This window comes from Lethenteron reissneri, chromosome 44 (assembly GCF_015708825.2).
Source record: "Lethenteron reissneri isolate LAM-NWPU_2019-01 chromosome 44, ASM1570882v1, whole genome shotgun sequence".
Lineage (NCBI taxonomy): Eukaryota > Metazoa > Chordata > Hyperoartia > Petromyzontiformes > Petromyzontidae > Lethenteron > Lethenteron reissneri.
The window spans coordinates 1517272-1539645 of record NC_083822.1 but is presented as its reverse complement, the minus strand read 5'-3'; the positions used below and the strand labels follow the sequence as shown (position 1 = coordinate 1539645).

Genomic DNA, 22374 nt, shown 5'->3' with positions numbered 1-22374 from the left:
TATGCTGGCCTTCATAGCTGTTTGCTAACAGCACTTGCCCTAACAGTCTGTGAAGGCTATACGGGGGTGGGGGGGGGGGCTTTGTCTTTGCTATGATGTCCTGTTCTCCATCACTGGCCTCCCGCCTCGCTTGCGTATACAACGTACAGTCTGATTGGCGCATGTCTCAAGCATCTGTCCTTCACAGCAAGTGGGTCAGCGCTCGAACAAAGTGCCGCGGCATCTTTCTTCTTTCGTCCGGGTACGATTAAGTATCAACGGCCAATCGATGTCTCGGTTATGAATGCGGTGCACAGCGACTCTCTCCGACCTCGGCATCTCTGGCACCCCCCCGCCACCCCCTCTCGTGGCCTCAAGTCTCACTTTCCTTCTCACACATCCTCAGTCTCCTCCAACTAGCTCCGTACTTTTCTTATTTCTGGGTGGTATTGAGCTTCATCCTGGACCAAATGTAAAGAACTCATATAATTCTGTAGATTTTTCTGGCAGAAAAGGTGTTGGTGTTCTACATGTCAACATCAGAGGGCTTTTGATTAAATTAAGTCAACTAAAACTAGAAGTAGCAAATCTTGACCCGGACATATTTTGCCTAACAGAAACATTTCTCACTCCTGCCGTCAATGACTTGCAGATTACGATTGACAACTACAATCTTTTTCGGCTTGACCGAGGATCTAAAGGAGGTGGAATTGCCATCTATGTTCGTAATACTATTGCATGTTCACCAGCTCACTCCTTGTTTAAAAAATGTTGCTTTGAAGGTCTGGCTCTCAGAATAACTCTCCCTAATAATCAACACATATTGGTAGTGTGCTGCTATAGACCGCCTAGTGGGAAGGATGTTGAAGCTGCATCTGCACTGAGAGAGCTTCTTGGGGGCCTCCCTAAAGGTGAAATAGTTTTAGTGGGTGATCTAAATTGGAATTGGCTAAACCCGCCGGCCGTGGCCACAAATTTTGCAGATGAATTTAACCTGTTTCAATTAATAAATGTCCCCACAAGACCCAACCTAAAAAATCCGGGACAGTCATCTCTGCTTGATGTCCTATTGACAAATGCCCCTCACAATTTCGCACTGACTGGTGTTCTAGGTAATAACCTTAGTGATCACTCCTTCATTTTTGGGGTGAGATCATCAGCCAGACCCAAAGCCCCCCCTAAATTGGTTGAGAAGCACTCCATGAGACACTTCAGCACTCAGGCATTTACTAATGATGTGCTTCACTCGGATATTGACAAGGTCTGTGATATTCCAAACCTGACTACGGCTTGGGAGACCTTCAGGTACACGTTTCTCCAAATTCTTAACAAACATGCTCCGTTGGTTAAATTTAAAACTAAAGGCAACCGTCCACCATGGTTTGATCCTGTGATTACAAAGCTCATGAAAACTAGGGACAAGGCTTGGGCATGTGCTCAGAAAAGTAATTTGGTCAATGACTGGCTAGAATACAGGATTTTAAGGAATAGATGCGTCAAAAAAATACGGCATGCAAAAAATAACTACTTCTCTTCCACTCTCCTTGAATCTCATGGAAATGCCAGGATTTTCTGGAAAACAATCAAATGTATCGAAAAGGCATCCAAAACAGATCATCTGCCCGTTCAGCTTAACCGAAATGGGGAATATTTTTCAGATCCCCAAAAAATAGTTGACAATTTTAACCTTCATTTTTCTGAAGCTGGTACCCTATTTGATAATGTATTGGGAGTCACCCCTGCTCATGCAAATTCCTACACTCCTGTCCAAACATTAAGCGAATTTAGTTTTCAGCCAATCCACGAAAGTAATGTTCTGAAACAACTGTCCTACCTCAAAGGGTCCTCCTCTACCGGAGCAGATAGTATTCCCGTCTTTGCTCTACTAACTGTTGGTCACCTAATATACAAACCTATAGCCCATATTTTCAACCTGTCCATCAAAGAAGCATCAGTTCCTCTAGAATGGAAACATTCCTATGTTCGTCCACTTCACAAAGGGGGCCCTAAAGATGATCCAAATAACTACCGACCTATCTCAATTTTGTCCCCGTTGATGAAAATTTTTGAAAAATTATTGACCTACCAAATTAACAGTTTCCTGTCCGCCAACAATCTATTACATCTAAAACAATCTGGGTTCCGAAAAAAATACAGCACCACATCTGCTGCATTAGACTCTCTGAATCACATTTACAGTAGCCTTGATAATAAGCAGTACTGCGCCTGTCTTTTTCTTGACTTGTCCAAAGCTTTTGATACAGTAGACCACAACATCCTGCTTAGTAAAATAAGTTGCCTCGGTTTTTCCGAAAACACAGTAAAATGGTTAAAAAATTACCTCTTTTCTCGCACCCAAACTGTATTCACAGATGGTTGGAGGTCAAACAGTGTTAAGATAACAAAAGGGGTTCCACAGGGTTCCATTCTCGGCCCCCTCTTGTTTTCTCTTTATGTAAATGACTTGGGCACTGAACTGGATTATTCCAGGGTAAATCTTTTTGCAGATGACACGGTACTAATTACTGCTGGCCGCTCTCCGGATGACGTGATTGCTAAGCTCCAGAGTGATTTCAACAAACTACAACATCAGCTAGTTGCTCTTAAACTAGTCCTAAATCCTGCCAAAACCAAGGTGCTATGCTTCTCACCAGGACTAAAGCGGGAAGTTATTTTTCCCCAATTACATACCTTAAATAATGATCAAATAGAGCAAGTCAAGATCTATAAGTATCTTGGGGTCATCCTGGATTCAAAACTGAATTTTGAAGATCACATTGATTATATTGGGAAAAAGACAAAAATTAAAATTGGTTTTCTATATCGACACAAGCACTGCTTCCCCCCTATGTTCCGTTTGGAATTGATTAAAGCTACCGTACTGCCTCTACTTGATTACTGTGACATTGTGTATAAATCAGCCCCAAGTACTGTACTGAAGAAGCTTGACTCAATGTATCACTCGGCCTTAAGATTTGCATTGAACTGCCCATATAGGACTCACCACTGTGATCTCTACATTGGGTCAAACTTAACATCTCTGAATGTTCGACGGCTTGTGCACCAGATCTTATTTATTCATGATGTACTTGCAAAAAAATCTGCAGATTACCTGCTGGATCTCGTCTCTGTTTCAAAGAACAAATTTGACCTAAGGTCTACACTCATTTACCAGCTTAATATTCCCTATTGCCGTACATATACTGGAGGAAGGGCCTTTGCTATTGATGCCCCCAGGGTCTGGAATGCTGTTGCAAATAAATTGAAACTTGAGTCACTACCTATGAGATCTTCACTCAAAACTGCTTTAGAGGAGTTGTACACCCCTAGCTGCCAGTGCTATTCAGTGACCTAAAATAAAATGTTTCGCTCCGGATGATCGCTACAAAGTATGACCTGTGTTTTGATTTAGTGTGCTGATCTTAAAGGTGCATTGAAAAATTACAATACTCCGATTGATGCTCCTGCTGTTGTGGAGTGACTCATGCAGCCAGCTATGGCTGCAGGGTTTTGGTAGTACATGTTGTTTATGCCATTTATTGTGAAAATTCCGTCAGTTCCTATGATTGCTTTTTCATTGTCTTCATGGCTTTATTTTGGTGATTTCGAAAAGTGTATTGGTTTAGCCATGTTTGTGTTGTTGTAGTACAGAGTTAGACTGATGGCCTTAATCTAAGTTGTCTTGTGGTTGTTGTTGTTGTTTGACTTGCATCCCACTGGGATTTTTGCACACAGCGTTGGTGTACGGTGTTTTTTCTGCAATATTTTTTGCTGTCTTTTCTTGGATTTTCTGTTTGCACTTAGTCACATATTCACTTTAAGATGTTTTTTTGTTCATGTTTTTGTTTTTTGTTTGTTGCGGTTGCACCCGATTCAAGAGCTGAATGGCTCACAGGGCTATACCTAATAAATGAACTTGAACTTGTATCTCTCGCACCTCCCCCTCTCGGTGTCGGTGTTCTGCAGGCGTTCGGACCTGGGCCCCTTAATCTTTCTCCCTCCACAGTTCGCCTCTTGATATATCATCTCAACTTTTCTGCTCTCCTCTACTGACGATACCCAAATCACCTTTTTCTTTTTTTCATTCACCCCTCAACCTTTCTGCTCCTATCTCCTCCTCCTGGCTGGCTGCCTGCCATCCAATCCTGCCTGGATGACGCTTCACTCTCTCTTAATCCGTCCGAAACATCGATCATTTTTATTCAGATCTCTCGTTCTCCTCCTTTCATCCACAACCATCTACTTACAATCCTCTCTCTCCCTCTCGCCGCTGCTTACTCTGCCTTCAACCAGACTCATCACTGCCCATAGACTCCACTGCCCATAGACTCAACACTTCCACAGACTCAACACTGCCCACAGACTCAACACTGCCCACAGACTCAACACTGCCCACAATCAACACTGCCCACAGACTCAACACTGCCCACAGACTTAACCCTGCCCGTAGATTTGGCACTGCCCATAGACTCAACACTGCTCAGACTCAACACTGCTCATAGACTCAACACTGCACCATAGACTCAACACTGCACCATAGACTCAACACTGCACCATAGACTCAACACTGCACCATAGACTCAACACTGCACCATAGACTCAACACTGCACCATAGACTCAACACTGCCCATAGACTCAACACTGCACCATAGACTCTCACAGCGACCCGTAGCCAACCGTTCTAAACGGGGAGGTGCGGGAGAAGGACAACACTAAACAGAAGAAGCAGTCTTCTTGGTTCTTTCGGTAAAGTCACGTAGAAGGGAAGTAATAAAATAATAAAAATAAAACATAATAAAACAATTCTCACGACGTTTCGGCCACAACGCAAGCAGCCGTCCTCAGGTGAAAACCAGGTCCGTCGAGGCGACAGAGTCTGAATGAAACAGCACACGGGCTTAGAGCATATATATAAGCTGGGCGCATTGACAAAGGAATTTGCATATCAACAGGAATTTAGCATATTTATGGGAAATGCAGGAATGTAATTAGTACTGCATATGCATGTGCATTATGCAGGATTAACAGCATCAAAGGGAGCTGCAAAAAAAGAAGAAGCAGTTTTAAAGAAATGAGTTGCGACGTCACGAGATCCCCGCAACTTAAACAGGCGTTGTAACCGATTTGTTGGCACGGATGCGTCTAATGAAGGGAACGGCGCTAATGTGTCACTGTGACGGGAATCAACTAACGCACTCCACATGGCAATTCTCCTCCCCCCGTCTTCTGTTACATTCGCCGCGCTCGCCTCTACGCCATGCCCATACCCCTCCTCTCGGCGGCACGTGGGTCTGACTTGGCTTGCGGGCGTCATCCAGGCAACGTTTACTCTGCCCGCGCGCCGTGTGGATGGGCAGAGACCCCAGCGCGAAGTGGTGTCGGGTGAAACCCCCCCCCCCCTCCACGGGCGTTGCGTAACGCGTTTACGTCGCCCGCACCTCCTCCTCGCTCTCCCCTCCTCCCTCGCCTCCTCCTTCCTCCCTCCCCCCTCCTTCCTCTTCCCTGCTCCCCCCTCCTCCCCCCTCCACCTCCCCTCCTCCCCTCCTTCCCCCCTCCTCCCCCCTTTCTTCCTTCCCTCCTTCCCCCTCCTTCCCCCTCCACCCCTCCTTCCCCACCTCCTTCCCCCGTTCCCCCACCCTCCCACATATTTGTAAATATTTAGAGTAGGCTCGTGTTCGGGAGAAGCTCTGCTACGGTGCTTTTCCTGCAGACGCCATCCGTCATTGCTGGTGTGCACGCGTTCGTGGCAAGCAAGCCCTCGTTATTTTGGGACCTTTTGGCCGGTGTAAAAGTATGAAACATAATGATATGTTTTACTCTTAGAATAGGTTTAGAAATGGTAAAACATATTCTTATTTTTCATACTTTTAAATTGGCAGAAAGGTCCCATGATACAGCTGCTCACCCCGAGCTCTCAATGCTCTGTGAGTGCATTGCCTTTGTGCTGTTCGCCTTTTGGCGTTCTCTGGTCTGACACTGGCGAGACTAGGCCATAAAGAAGGCTGTCTCTGGTGTAGGCCAATCAGTTCCAAAGACAATGCATATATTAGCACAGCGTGTTTGTTTACATGTTCACCACAAGTGCGTGTGATTAATGCAGACTTGATTGCTTGCAAAAGGTTTCTATTTGGTGTTTGAACATCTTAACACAACTCCTACTTTGTTGCCAGAAAGGGTAAAAACCTATTTTTATTTTCCATACTTCGTTATACCGCAAATTAAAAAGCGCCCCTCCGTGCGATCTATTTTGCCGTTCCCGACAACGGCGTTACCCCACGCTCCAGTGTGGGAGGGGGCTTCTCCTTGAGAAATGGAGGCACCCGTGGCTGTGGCGGGGGCTCATGTGGCAGCGGTGCCACGCTCAGTGCCCTCGTGTAACGATCCCTCCTGTTCAGTGCTCTGTTACATGGCATTGTGCAGCAGCTATTGGGTTCGGCTGTGAGACGCTGTGTATTTAATCCATCGTCGTTTTGTTTTCGTGAACGCAGAGAGCGAGCAAGTTAGTTGAAATAGATATTGCGTGGAAAAACGTGCGTGCACAGCAGTCCCTTGGTTAACGTTTTTAATCTGTTCCCGCGAAAACTATCGTTCACCGAAATAACGGTTCATTGAATATAGGAATTATATGTTAACAGCATGAATCCATTCCAGACGATGATAATGTAAACTAAGCTAGTCGAGGTCGATGATTGGCTAAGGGAGTGGCTGAGCCCCACTTATGAGCGCCCTTATTGGTCGAAATAGACTCCACCGCGTGCATGACGTAAACGTTACCGTTAGTCAACAATGTTACCGTTAGTCAACAATGTTACCGTTAGTTAGCAATGTTAATCTTAGTCGAAACCATGGGGGTGGGTCCGATGCAAGGCGAAACGTTAACAAACGTCAAGAGACGCCCAACCAGGCAAAAGGAAACCTGGGAGACCCGAGAGCACGTGGCCCAAGGCCGTGAAGGATGAGCTGGGCGGCAGTGATCTGCCTCTCTCGGGGCGAGGCTCTGCATGTTGCCAAGGATGGGAAGAAGTTGAGGAAGCTCATTGTGGCCTCATGTCCTATAGGGGATTAAGAGGATTGACTAACTAACAAGCTAACTGTTAACCGAGGAACTGCTGTAGAGTGTTTGTTTGTGCTTATTATTTAATTTATTATTTTATCTTTAGACGTGACTTTACCAAAAGAACCATAGAGTAATTCCTGCAGTCACGAAAGCTCCAAATTCAAGATTGTGCTTAACGTTTTTGGCGATTTCTGCATCGATACCGATTTTGTTCCGTCTTTAGCCGACGTTAGGTGCAGGACATCACACCATAGGTCAGCGGCTCTCGCCACCGTGAGCCAGCGTATAAACATGGTGATAGTCTCCCTCTCGCGCGAGAGGCACCGCCGGTGAATTCCTCCGTCTTGAGGCGGTCATTTTTGCAAAAGAATCTGACTGGGGTGGGGGGGGTAAACGATAGTGACGGTGAACGCCGGTGCCGGCGCCGACTGACATTCCGCAGCTTCCCCTTCGAAAGTGGCCGTCCATCGGTAAGGATCGGGCGCTCGCGTGCAATGCGGTGCTGGTCGTACGGCCTGTCGTAGGTTTGGGCGCCACGGTGGTGAGTATTTGCTGCTATAATTTCCACATGTTAAGCCACTTCGTTGAGCTATAATCTCTGGCCAGGTTGCTTCTGAAAAAGAGCTACAGCTCAGTGGGCTTTTACCTGGTGAAATAAGGGGAAAAAATCAGGTTTTTGTTCTTTCAACACAAATATGGAGTGCCCCAACGGTGGTAAAACAGAGAACAAGGATTTTGTTGGCCGAGAGGAGACCGCATCATCTCACCTGTACGTACGTTGAATTTCTTTCGCACCGTACATAGCCAGCCGTGCTAATCGGAGGTGCGGGGCGTGGGGAAAGGACAACAAGCTAAACACAACAACAACAACAAGAAGCAGTTCTAAAGCAGCGAGTTTGTCAGTCTAGATGGTTTAAAAGTGCATCACAGCTCCCAGTGGCTTCACTAATATCAGAAGGAAGAGTGTTCCAGACGGCCGCAGAACCAGCTTGCCCGAAAGCACTGAGCGGTGCGGTGACCACCGTATTTGTTCGATGGCCAGCCAAAAGCCGCTGCAGTGAGGATGACCGGAATTCGTGTGGTGATGGTTTATGCTGCCGGTTCACCACCACCACCAAAGACAAAATATCCCCCATATAGCCTTTACAGACTTTCTGGGGCAAGTGCTCTTAGCGAGCACATATGACGGCCAGTATGGCACACGAGGGGGTGGGTGGCCAGTACCACGCCTGGCCCCCTTTGTCTCCCCAGTGACGATGTTTACATACTGCACCAGGTACTCATGAGGCTGAGTCGACCTAGGGGAGGCCCAGGACTGGTTTAGATAATTGTCAGTGGTGTTAGTCTTGAGCGGGAATCAAACCCGCGTTGCCGGGTTGGTAGTGCAGGCCACAAACACTTCCCTTCGCGCACCTCCAACTTTGGGAACGTCCTCCCACCGTCTCTTTGCCCCCCCCCCCCTCGCCCACGCTTTCAATCATAAACTTTCTCCATTCAAAAAGTGCTCTGCACGCTTTGTCCGTTACGATTTTGGCCGTTTAACTTTTTTTTGGCTTTGGGGCCCTATGCTCGTCAGTGGTATTTAAAAAATCAACCCACGATGGTTGGCCACTTTTATCCAGCGTTTGTTCCATGGCTTTCGGCGAACACCTGATTGGCTAGCAAGTGACGGCATCGTAATCAGAATGTTTATTTATACTGAAGGAATCCGATGAGCTATAAAGCCCTTTTTCGCAGATGTCCAGTAGGGGCACAGGGTAACAACGTTACAACAACAAACAGTAAAAAAACATGATAGGAGTGTAAAGTATAGGAAAGGTAAACAAATCACGTAAAAAATGCCTTTTTTTATCTTACCCACTAAGGTATTAACTTATTTTCAGAAGTGACCTGGCCACAAATATAGCTCACCAAAGTGGCTTATCATTCGGAAACTTAGAGCAGTAAAATAATAAAAAATAATCTCAATGCATGAGGTTCTGAGGAGAGGGGAGATGACATCACGCTACACAGGTGAAGTGAAGGAGAGGAAGTGATGATTTCACATTTACCCCACCTACATTTAAGACCGAAACACAGGAGGAAGATTTCTCCACAATTCGCTACTTACGGTCCCCTCTCTGTGTGGTTGAATGATTCTGAGAATGCTTCTTCGCTGGCTTAAGAATCCAGGCCAGGTTGTTGGAAGTGGAGGGGATGCGGCGAGTTGAAACGGCTCCTGCTCCTTCTGCTCCTCCTGCTCCTGCTCCTCCATCACCGTTGTGTGCCACCGTTTAATGGCGTCCACCATAGTCATCCCGAACATCTCTCTCTGCCTGCCCATCCCGAGCGTCTCTCTCTCCGCCTGTCCATCCTAAGTGTTTCTCTCTCTCTGCCTGTTCATCCCGAGCATCTCTCTGTCTCTCCACGTCCTTCCTGAGCGTCTCTTTCTCTCTCTCTCTCAGCCTGTCTATCCCGAGCATCTCTCTCTCTGCCTGTCCATCTTGTGCATCGCTCTCTCTCCATCTCTCACCACCTGTCCGTGCTCCTGCTTCATCCGCCCCAAGTCATGCCTTCCGATTTGCTCCATGCCTGAATTGTTTCAGGACGTGAGCGGAAGTCTTTCAGCCCCTGTCCCCTGCCGATAACAGATTCCAGCCTTCTACCGTTTGGCGTTGCCTGCCGATTGTTATCGTCCTTATCCACTCGAATCGTTCGCCCGTTTATATATATATTTACGTATTTACTTTTTAAAAACGGTTGCCAAACACTGCAGCCAGGAACAAAAAGCACCACCAAAGTTGTAATGGGTATAAGTGGAACGCTTTTCCTGAATTGTGCGAGGTTATTGTCAGCGATTGGGGAAATTGGAGGATTGGAGGGAATTCCAAACGCGGTCGGTATCACGGAATTCTCCTCGCCGTTTAATCCTCTTCATTCGTCAACTCCGGAACTTTGCTCTTCGTCCTGTGGCGTTCACCCGCCCGTCGCCCTGGCACCGCTAGCTGCGTGACGCGTGGCTTCCTGTAGCTCTTCGTGTCTCCACGTGGCTGTGACGTGTGGCTCATCGTGGCTCCGCGTCCGTTGTCCCCTCCCATGAGGCTCGGTTTCCTCCTCCGGATTCCATGAGGTGTGAACCAATCACAAAATAGATTAATATTATTACGTAATTTTTTTGATGAGATTTTTTTCTCGCTTTTAAGTAAATTTTCGCAATTGTTTTTGTAAAAAATATTTTTTATTATATGGGGGTCATGAATCACTCGGTGGTTAAGATTATTTCGGTGCTATAAATTTCCAAATGATGGGCCACTTTGAGCTATCATTTGTGGCTAGGTCGCTTCTGAACAATAAGTTAATGCCTCAGTGGGCTTTGCCTGGTAGGATGGGGATGGTTTAGTTTCATTTCTGTGTTTTGGGTGATTTGTTTATCTGTCTTGTACTTGCACTACTATCGTGTTTTTGTATTGTTTGTTGTTGTAACGTTCTTACCCCGTGCACCAACTGGACATCTGTGAAAAAGAGCTTTATCGCTCATCGGATTCCTCCAGCATGAAAAAAATTCTGATTCTGATTTTAGCACTGCTGCACGGCGTAAATGCTTACGCTGCTGTTTGGAACGGAGCTGTAAAAGTTCCGCTTGGCGGCAAAGCTCAGTAATAATGAAGAGACGCTACGCAGCCACCATAACAAATGTTTTCGGATGCGTTCATTCATTTTAATTTCGTTCGTGTTTTATGGCGTTTACGGGGAGGAGTGCACATTGTGTAAGGTGGGGAGCTTTCCCCATTGCAGAAACAACGTTTTTGTTTTTTGGAGCTCAATTTATTTTTGTAATTTATTTCTATTGATCCAACCACGAGGGGTGGGGGGGGGGTACAACTTCTGTGACAGGTGAGCGGACGTGTAGGACCGTAGCGTTATGCGGTATGTGGTGCTTCAGATCTCTTCGGGGAAGGAAGGGGGAAAGTGGGGCGGGGGAGTCTCATTTCAAGTTCGGTCGAGTGAACTCGGGGTCTCTGGAGTGGCATTCACAAGGGGGTCCCAGATCTGGGTGAACTCTCCTTCCCTATTCTTCAGTTTCAGACTCAGGTGGTGTCCTGAAGCTGCTGGGGTGAGTAGGGAGTTGTGCCAAAGGGTGAATGAGGGGGCCCCATGATTCTTCCAGGAGCTCAGGATGGTCTTTCTAACTGAAATGTTAAATTTTGGAGCTGGATTTGAATTGCGGCACCTGCCGCAGCAACGCTTTTTATTTTTTTTTCCACTGCCAAGACTTTTTGCGGCCGATTATTATTTTTTTGCCTCGGCAAGGATAGGGAACGGGGGAGAGGGTGGGGCCTGTTATTCGAACGTCTCTTCACGGGGGGTGCAGCACACGTGTGCACCGAGATTCGGCCACCGGACACAGGCCGGCGGAGAACCCACGCCGGTCGCGCGGAGAGGAAGGCCGCCAGGTGCACTCTTGTTTTCTTTCCACGCGGCGTGTTCCTCGCGTGTGCGAGATGGAGATTCGTTGTAAGTGACGGCATCACGACTGGTGTCATTGTGCACCACCCCGGCATTGTCAACCGTGCCTCTGAGGCCCCCGAGATATTAGCTCCATCGCCTGGTATGCAGGAGGTTGTGCGGTCGATGCCGACCCTGACGCCCGCTGTATATTTTCAGTTTGCATGTCAATCTCTCTCTCCCCGTAGTCGCCTTGATTTTTCTCCTGGGTCTTCCGGTTTTTCCCTCCATTTTTCAAATTAACGTGCATTTAGAGTAATTGGCTGCTGTAAATTTCCACGTGATAAGCCACTTCGTTGAGCTATCATTTGTGGCCAGTGCGCTTCTGAAAAATTGCTACATAGCTCAGTGGGCTTTACCATGGTAATTTTTTTTTATTACGTATAAAATATTGTGGACGTGACAAATATCTTTATTTTTTTACATGTAGGCTTTTGCGACCAATTTCCTACAAATATAGGTTATTTTGTGTTACATCGTGTAAATATAAATGTGTCCACAATCTGGCTGTGGACACATTTATATATGTGGATACATTTATATAAATGTGAAACAGGAGGATTTCTCCACAAATCTGGCTGTCCGCCTGATGAGGCTAGTTGTTAATTACTTGCGAAACGTCGTGCTCTCCAATTTACCGATGTGCTGTACTAATAACGAATTGGCTCGTTTTCTTTACGTGACAAACCTTACTAATTGGCTGTGTCGGGTGGTGGCGGGCTTAACGACACACATTCATATTTACATGATCTAATCCAGAAAAAACTGGATTATGATTGCTTTATTCTTATTATCAGTGTCAAGGTGGCGCAATGGTAACCCTTGTGCCTCACAGCAAAAAGACCCTGGGATCAATTCCTGACAAGGGCGCACCCCTCCTGTTTGGAGATTCTAAGTCCGTCTTCCCCCTGATCTTGCATGGGTTTCCTCCTGGTTCTCCGGTTTCCTCCCATGGCTAAACCTCCCCCACCTACACAATGAAGCTTCTCCAAATAGAGGTTTTTGGGTTAGATCACGTAAATATAAATGTTATAACCATTTGCTTGTGGTTGGAAACGGTTGCCCTCCAGATGCCGCTGTCTACCACAGAGGCATTCAAACTGCAGGAGGAGGAATCTGATAAGCTGTGAAGCTCTTTTTTCCCACAGATGTCCAGTCGGGGCACGGGGTCAGAACGTTACAACGAACAATACAAACACACGATAGGAGTGCAAAGTATGTGAAAGGTAAACAAATCGTTTCATAAAAAAATCTTACGAGGTAAGGCCCACTGAGCTAGTACCTTCTTTTTCAGAACCGATCTGGCCACAAGGGATAGCTCGACAAAGTGGCTTATCTCTGCGGACATTTCTGGCAGCAAAATAATCTAAATAATCACATGCAGCAAAACGTTCCTGACCAACTCTTACACAGCGAGTGTCGAAAGAATATAAAGAGGACGATGAACCATAATTAATGTATATAGTTAAAAGAAAGCAGCCTGCTATGCGAATTAACATATCTCTCTGGGGTTTTAAGAACGTCCATCGTAAGTGCGTTGGAGCAGGTGGCACGTGGCTGGAAAAACGTCTCGACAGCTCGTTCAGCAATCGCGCGCACACAGACTCCCACTGTGGCCAAGTTAATTAAGCCTACGACTATTGCTTATTACATCTATTGGGGGGGTTGGGTGAAGGGGTTGTCCAAACCACACACTCCTCACATTTATTTTTCCACGGTAATTATTCACGACCTTTATTTCCACGAGGTGGTCATCGACCACACCGGGAGTGAGACTTTAAAAGCAGGGGAGGAGGAGGAGCGAAGCTTCTCTATAGCTGGTTGACGTCAGCAAATAAGCGCGTCTTGTAGTCAACGGTTGGCAAAGTAAATTTCGATTTAAAGCTTTCGTGACTGCAGGGATTCATCTTCTTGGTTCTTTCGGTAAAGTCACGTAGAAGGGAAGTAATAAAATATTAAAAATAAAACATAATAAAACAATTCTCACGACGTTTCGGCCACAACGCAAGCAGCCGTCCTCAGGTGAAAACCAGGTCCGTCAGACTCTGTCGCCTCGACGGACCTGGTTTTCACCTGAGGACGGCTGCTTGCGTTGTGGCCGAAACGTCGTGAGAATTGTTTTATTATGTTTTATTTTTAATATTTTATTACTTCCCTTCTACGTGACTTTACCGAAAGAACCAAGAAGATGGTTGGCAAAGTAGTTCCTGGAACATGGGCCTATTCATCTTTATTCCTGGTAAAGAGCAAATAATTACGGCATGTTTTTGTTTGCATGTTCATCACAAGTACCGTGTGTGGTTAATGCAGACTTGATTCCTTGCAAAAGGTTTCTGTCTGGTGTTTGAACATCTTAACACCTCTTGTTTTATTGCCAGAAAGGGATAAACCTATTATTATACTTTGACAATGCCTCTTCACAGTTATGTGCCCTCCTAGCCACCGTGGGCACCACAGTGGCTAGGAAATGTTAACTACCCCGCCTGGTATACAGGAGGTCGTGGGTTCGATCCCAAGCCTGAAGCCTGTTGTATATTGGGAGTTTGCGTGTCTCTCTCCCTATGGTCGTGTGGATTTTTTTATGGGCCCTTTGGTTTTTCCCCTCCATATTTAGAATCAACATCATGCGTTTATAGTATTTAGGCTGCTGTAAATTTCCACATGATGATGAGCCACTTCTTTTAGCTATCATTTGTGGCCAGGTAGCTTCTGAAAAAGAGCTAAGTAGCTCAGTGGGGCCTTACCTGGTAAAATATAAAAACAGTTGATAGTTTATATAGCCGTTGACTCGTCGGAGATTGCGCATTAGCAGCCCAACAAATGCCTCGTGCCCGTATCTGAATAATTTGGTTATAAGAGATAAGTAGAGGCTGTGAAAGACTTTTTTTTAAATTAAAGCTTGCGTAGGCTCATGCAGAATGCAGCGTCACTGTTGCCAAATCAGACAACCTCCCCCGTATGGTGGTCCGAGTCGGTGTCCGGTGGGTGAACTCCTCCTTAGAGCAGCCTGGCAGGGAGCTCAACACGTTGGTAATAACTGTCTTAGGGCTGTAGACGGGAGATCAGACTGGAATCGTAGAAAAACTGGCAGCAGCAAACAAATACACTTTTGTCACGGCCAATATTTGACAAAGTGGACGCCACGCATCAAATAATCTGAATGTCAACATTTTCTTACTGCAAATACTTCCCCGCTTTTGTTGAAAGTCTGGTTGAAAAATGCATGATGAAATGTGCAGTGGACACCTTACAGGCTGTCTGCCCATGGATCATGATGACGACGATGACGATGATGAAAGCCATGAACAGGTTCGTGAATGCTTGACGGAAATCTGCGATGGGAAAGAAAAAAAAAGATGAAAAAAACCATCCCTCGAGGCTACAGAACAAAACTGCGTGCCGGGGCTGGCACCAGAAGCCGCAGTCCTCTGTGCGAGTGGCACAAGCAGCAGTTCAATGTTCGAACTTCTTTCGCGCACCGTACGTAGCTGAACCGTGCTTATCGGAGGTGCACGGCAGCTGCTCATTTAAGGCCGAGTCGATGGAGGGGTGGCCCACGACCGGTCGAGGTACTCTTTACCGACGCCGGTCGTGAGCGGGAAATCTACGAACTCTGTTCGCCAGTTTCGTAGCGGAGTGTGCCAATCGCTGCGCCAGCGTTCCCCCGCACAAGCGGCCCATGGTCTACTGTGCACGAGTGCCAACTGGCGTCTGACGTGCGTCTTTTGGCTCGTTATTCGTGTCGACACGACTAATTTTCAAGTGGAGATTTACACCCCAAATAAGTACGCTGTTCTCGTGCTGTGGACGTGTACCTCGGTGGAGGTGAGTGGGGGGGGGTGTTCCAAGTTTGAAACTTTATTCATGAGTGAGGGGGAAAAAAAATCACATTCGGGGCATGTCGTTACAGCTCTCTGGTGGTGCCTTCCATACACGTTGTGCCGGTTGGGTGAGTCGAGGCGATTAATGATTTGACTAGTTTTTTTACTGTAAACAGACGGTGCGATTAAAGCCCGTCGTGTACGTCATGTGTGTCAGAATCTTTATTTGTCCTGGAGAAATCTGATGAGCTGTGAAGCTCTCTGTTTGTTCCCGCACGATGTCCAGTAGGGGTACGGTGGTCAGAAAGTTGCAACAACAAAACAGTACTAACAAAAAAAAACGATAAGAGTGCAAAGTATAGGAACGGTCATAATGTCACAGTTACAAGCATTAAATCGCGTGTAAAAAAAATATTATTTACGTATCGTAAATAATAGATTTTTTAAAACCCTATTTAGGCCAATGAAGGGAACTAAACTGGACAAACTAAGCGGGCAAATGAGGCAGCAATGACAGGAGGGGAGATATTACACGAAATGGATTCTCGAAGTGCAAGTCTGAATTTAGCAGACCTGCTGCTAACAACCCGAGTCTACGACAATGTTAATTTAGGAGTTATTGTAAGGCCCGACTCCACTGTAGGATGATGGCTCTTCGAGTCCAGGAAAGGGATTCATTGTAGAATTCTTCTGTACACATTCCAACATAGCGACGGCCTCCTGAGGGGAAATAATTGAAAGTGTTTTAATAAAATTTTGGGGGGATCTAATTGTGCCAGCCACAGAAAATTTCTTAATTTAATAATAAAAATATGCATAATACAGCTTTTTTTTGGGGTTAGATCACGTAAATATAAATGTGCCGTTAAACCCGCCACCATCCGACACAGCCAATTAGTAAGGTTTGTCATGTAAACAAAACGTCAATTCATCACTAGTACAGCACACACCGCTGTGTTGGAGAGCAAAGCCACAACAACATTTACAATCTGAGTACAAAAAAAATTATAATAATAAAAACGCTCGCAAATCGCGTCGGTGGCGGGGACCGTCTTTCACGAGCCGAGCCCGAGACGCGGTTTGGGAGGGAAAGAAAAAGAAAAAAATCCGCGCGTTGCGAACGGGCGGGCGGATGAAGCGAGTTGTTTGTGTAGCGGGTTGGCTCGCTCCCTGGCCCCGTAACCCAACACTGGTGGTCGCCTTCCCAGCTCGCTCCGTGCCTCTCCCTGGACAGTGCCCGCTACTTGCGTATGTACGGCGCCGCTTGTGCGTGGGGAGCGGTGGCGTAGTAGCGGTGAGCGCTCTGCGCTGCAAACCCAGCGGCCCGAGGTTCAGTTCCCGCTCACGGCCAACACCGTTGACGATTATCTGAGTCCGTCATGGGCTTTCCCCTAGGTCGACTCGGCCTCAAATGAGTACCTGGCGCAGTTTTTAAATATGGCCACCGGGGAGACAAAGGGGACCGGGTGTGGTGTTGGCCACCTTACCCCGTCATGTGCCGTGCCGGCCTTCATAGGTGCTCGCTAACAGCACTTTCCCCAACAGTGTGTTCAGGCTATACGGGGATATTTGTTTTGAATGGATGTTGAATGTTGATGTGTGTCTAGCCACCATGGCATTGACAATGCCTGTTTCCAGTTATGTGCCCTCACTGTTTGACTCGTGGGTGCCACGGTGGCGAGATGTTAACTCCCTCGCCAGGTTTACAGGAGGTCGTGGGTTCGATCCCAACCCTAACCCCTGCTGTTTATTTGGAGTTTGTATGTCTCTCTCCCCATGGTCGTGTGGCTTTCCCCCTGGTCCTGTGGTTCTTCCCTCGACATTCAGAATCAACATCACGCATATTTGTTGCCTGCTATACATTTCCACAAGAAGGTTGCTTCTGAAAAAGAGCTATATAGCTCGGTGGGCCTTACCTGGAAAAAATAGTTAAAGAATAGTAAATACTTTTGACTTAAAGCTTTCGTGACTACAGAAATGCATACTCTTTGGGTCTTTCTGTAAAGTCACGTAGATAGAAAAATAATAAAATAAATCACGACGTTTCGATCGCAACACAAGCAAGCGTCTTCAAGTGAAAAAATACAGCAGGTGGACTGCTGAGGCAGGAGAAATGTAGCGAGAGAGCTACTGCAGCCAGAGGTTATAAAGGTTTGAGAAGGGTACAACCCAAGGGTAAGTGGGCGGGGCTAGAGGTGGAATTTGCAAGTAAATGTAAGATCGCAGAGCCAGATATACCTCGGCCATTGTGTTGCTAGAGATGAGCATGTCAATCTCATATGGTAACCCCACGGCTACGGTGCTGAAGAAGCCATTGTATTGCTCGAGATTAGAGATTACCATGTCGATGGGAGACGGCTCCCGCAGCAGCGGCTGTGTTAATGAGAGACATTCAGCCGATAAAATAACGAGCGCCACCGCCGCATCGAGGAAAAAGGAGCAGCGGCTACGTTAGTGAGACATTTAGCCTGTTAATGTAAAGACATTTAACAAGGTAATATAACTCGGAGAGCCGGAAATAACTGCTAACATAGGCAGGTGGCCTTGGATTGGGTCGTCTCCATCGTCTGTGAGTTATCTTGAGACTAGAAGCTACGTTGTCTCAGAATAGAGTCGTCTAACTACCCAAGTGTACACAGTCACTCGCGGTTACTCGTTGAGTTGTCAGTGGATAATAAATATACAGAAAGACAAGACGGTGTCTCTGAGAGCTACATTACATATGTATATATATGTTAAACTTATTTTGCACCGTACGTAGCCAACCGTGCTAATCGGAGGTGTCACCACTGCAGGCCGTAACGATCCACCAGCAGCGCCATTTCCTAACGCCTCGCCACGACCATGGTTGATGCTCTCCTGCTCTCTGCTCTCGTGGCTCCTTTAGAAGTCTGGAACCCAGAACCCGCTGCAGGGGTTGTTCCAAGAACCGATCGCACACCACGTTGTACGGACCGGTACTGTACAGTAAACGGATCTCTCCACGAGTGTAAGAATACACTCATTAATACATCGTCCCATTGCGTTTTCCCGCGTGGGAAATCTGTCACAAGACGACTCTCCTTCAGAAACAAAGCGAGTGGTTAACTCGGGTTTTGTTTTTTAATAAATGACGACCGGTTAAACTGGCGATGACCGATTTCAGGAATCTGACGGGTTTGTAAAAGCCGGGCACACGGTAACCGGCAGCAGTGGAATTTGAGCAATGAGTGCACCGATTGGCGTGCGCGGACGCATGCACTGCATGAGGTCGGGAGGGGGGGGGGCAATTTGTCCTTGTTTCTTAGTTGAAAGGAGAAGGGAGTGGTCGTGAAATTTCTCACTCTCTCGCTCGCCCATGCCACTGGCTGCCAGAAGGGCCCCCCGCTGGAGGGATATTTGCTCCTCTTTTCCACGCTGGATTACGGGACCAGCTGTGTGCCAGAGCTGTAAACACCGCTCTTGACGAGCAGCACCCCTTCTTTTCTCAGTTGAAAAAAAAAACTATAAACAAACGTTACGTTTATTGCTCCAGACATGCATGTACACTAGCGGGGGAAGAAAAAAAACTAGCATCGATTTATACCGCGCGAAAGAAGTTCTACATAAGCTCCATTTGCTTATTTTATTCAGTTACCGGGAATGGAAGAAAAAAAAGCAAGCCTTGTACATCCCTAGCACCAACTGGATTGCTTTGTACAGTCCCGGTTCTCCACCTTGTGTGATTGCTGAATCTGTACACCTTTGGTGTGGTGCAGGGTTCTGCGTACGGCTCCCATTGCATCGCCATAAATAATGTGCCGTGCTATGTATCTGCAAACCTCCGATTAGCACGGTTGGCTACGTATGGTGTGCAAGAAGGTCAACATGCTTCCCTACATATGTACAAATTGCAGGGAAATATAAAGTTAGTTTGCGGATAATCAAAAGAGCGTTCCAGCCGATGAGTTGATTGCAGAAATTGCGGACATCATCGTGTGTGGACGAGAGCGGTATTCCGCCATGTTCGCAGTGAGTGAACTTCAACGGCCTAGCGACGTACGTGGAGCGACGGCACAGAGCGTGGCCTTGGAGATGGGGATATTGCAGGCCTAGGGGCACTACGTCATGATGAGCTTCCACTTGGGGATAGCGCATCCCCGTTTCACATCGAAGCGAGCTGCTCATGAATTATATAAGGCCATTAACAGCCAGGAAATTGACTTTGGGGAAACATGCAACGCCAAGTTATCCCTTGTAATAATAAGAATGAATAATGCAGTGGTTTTGTATCCGTGCCACTCACGACGCGGGGGCTATAGTCACGATAGGCGCCGCTGTGGTTCAACCCATGGGGCACGGTCTGCAGCAGTTTGACGGCAGGCGAGGGGGGGGGGGCGATGTTCCTGCAGCGCGTGGATCCAAGTTTGAGTAATGGCGTGGGCAACATTGGAAATTTTTAAATAAAACTGGACGTTGATGCTGCTACGCAGTGGCCTGCTCGCTTGGAAGGACCGTCGGTTGATCTTTAATGTCCAGTGTGAAGCAGACCATGCGCTGTATTTGACGGTTTGTTTGCACCGTGCTGTATCAACCAGTGCGGGGTCAGCGCAGTTCGAACCGCGAACCTCTGCAACCGACCGCCGTAACTTCCCCCGTGTTCACAGTCCCTTGTACGCGGACCCTGATTGGACGCGCCGCTTTTCATTAATATATATATATATACAGGGTGCTTTAAAAAAAATTCTAACACTTCTGAGAATTTGCAACAATACCACAAGAAACGTGCCTGGAGAAGATTCCAGGCATGCGTTGACAATGATGGCGAGCAAGTGGAGACTCTTTGACTTTTTGAAGTTATTAACATGCATTTTCTATCACGTTACAGTGTATAATCCGTTATTTTTTTCATTAAAGACGATAGTCCCATAGAAGCGTTAACAAAGTTGAAGTATCCTTTATAGTTTCAAAAGTTTCCGCAGTGAAAGACAACATTGATAGATCACGTTTCCTGTGTGCTACTCGCCAGAACTTATCAGCTATAAAACTAAAACTATAACTATGTTTTTGTTTTACCAGGTAAGGCCCCACTGAGCAATATAGCTCTTTTTCAGAAGTGACCTGGCTATCACAATTGATAGCTTAACAAAATGGCTTATTTTGTGGAAATCCATAGCAGCCCAAATACTCTAAACGCGTGATTTTGATTCTAAATTTGGAAGGCAAAACCGGAGTACCCGGAGAAAAATCCATGCGACCACGGGGAGAGACGCACAAACTCCAAATATACAGCGGCGTTAGGGTCATGATCGAATCCACGACCTCCTGTATACGAGGTGAGGAAGTTAACATCACGTAGCCACCGCGAGACGACAGCCGATGGATGACATTGGTGGCGGAATGGCAGACAAAGGGTAACGCGTTGGAGAGGACGGCCACCGTAGAGATGGAGCAGGGAGACCGGCTCGTGCGCAGGAGTGACATGGGCTGTGTAGCATCGTCGTGGGATCGAGAGGCGGGCTTTTATACGGCAGGTGGATAGACCACGGCTAACAACGAAGACAATGTGCAATTCTCGAAAGCATGGTACTGTACTTGCAAGCTCATGGCCGTGAGGTGGAGCGGCAAGCAAGGTGAGTGGATGATAATAATGATGGGAGGTTTGGTCTACGCTGCCGTCACGAACCGCTCCGTTTGCGCGGGTGGAGACATGCGGGAGGGATCGTGCAGCGTCTTGCCGTCTCTTCGCAAGTGCCGCCGCCCGACGGTTTTGATGGGCAGAGCGGCCGCTCCGCACGTTTATTCTGCCTGCCCGGCGGTTCTCAAACTGTGTTTAGGGCACCGCGGACCACTCGGCCAATGCAAACGTTTCCACAGACCACTCCCAGCCAGCCGGCCCTGGTGATAAAACGCATTCACTCATCTCTTTCAATGCCAGTCAATTTTTATATTACCGGGAACATAAAAAATACATTATGCAGCTATAAGGTTTTTTAGGGGGGGAAAGGACATTTAGGGTCAGTATCTCCATCTGTGTGCTGCTCCATAGCAGTGTGAACCACTGCCTTGTAGAGTATCTCCCTCTGTGTGTTACTCAATAGGTGTGTGAACCACTGCCTTGTAGAGTGTCTCCCTCTGTGTTACTCTCTAGCTGTGTGAACCACTGCCCTGTAGAGTATCTCCCTCTGTGTGCTACTCTCTAGCTGTGTGAACCACTGCCCTGTAGAGTGTCTCCCTCTGTGTGCTACTCTCTAGCTGTGTGAACCACTGCCTTGTAGAGTATGTCCCTCTGTGTGCTACTGTCTAGCTGTGTGAACCACTGCATTGTAGAGTATCTCCCTCTGTGTGCTACTGTCTAGCTGTGTGAACCACTGCCTTGTAGAGTATCTCCCTCTGTGTGCTACTCGCCAGCTGTGTGAACCACTGCCCTGTAGAGTGTCTCCCTCTGTGTGCTGCTCTATAGCTGTGTGAACCACTGCCCTGTAGAGTATCTCCCTCTGTGTGCTACTCTCTCGTGGAGTGAATGGCTGCACTACTGCGTTTTTGCTCGCATATCCACCAGCCCAACCTCGTAGTCGTCTTTCTTGAGTTCATTTCCATCGGACGTTATAGTGGCGGGGTCGGCTAATCCGATACAGATGATGCTTCCCCCCCCCCCCTTCAACAATTATAAACCACCTTTTTTTGTCGGCAACTCTTTTTGAAATAATTATCTTCCAAAGTCGCCCAAATATAACTCGTTAAAAGCGTTGACAGGTCGCCCTCGGCGCACCGGCACAACGCGAGTCTCGGTTCGTCACGTCGTTACCCAACGAATCAGAATCAGAACCTTGGTGTCGACTGGCAGAGGGAGAATATCAAGAGCCATTAAGCTCTTGTTTCACAGATGTCCAATAAGGGGGCCGCGGGGGGGGGGGGGGGGGGTCAGAGAGTTACTACAACAAACGATACAAAAACCGATAGGAGTGCAAAGTTTAGGAAAGGTGGTAAGCAAGTCACCTAAAAAGTTAAAAAGTTACTTGTTACTGAGTAATGTGGAGAGGTTTTCTTTCAGCGTTTGGGATGTTTGGCCT

General features: G+C 47.1%; 1 protein-coding gene across 1 annotated transcript in view; it reads left to right on the top strand.

Moving 5' to 3' along the window:
• The window catches only part of LOC133353438 (BTB/POZ domain-containing protein KCTD2-like), a 41253-nt gene that overhangs the window by 5502 nt on the left and 13377 nt on the right, over positions 1-22374 (top strand). The window contains exon 3 of the mRNA XM_061569702.1: positions 172-241. Coding sequence (XP_061425686.1) covers positions 172-241 — 70 coding nt within the window. The remainder of the gene's footprint in view (positions 1-171; positions 242-22374) is intronic.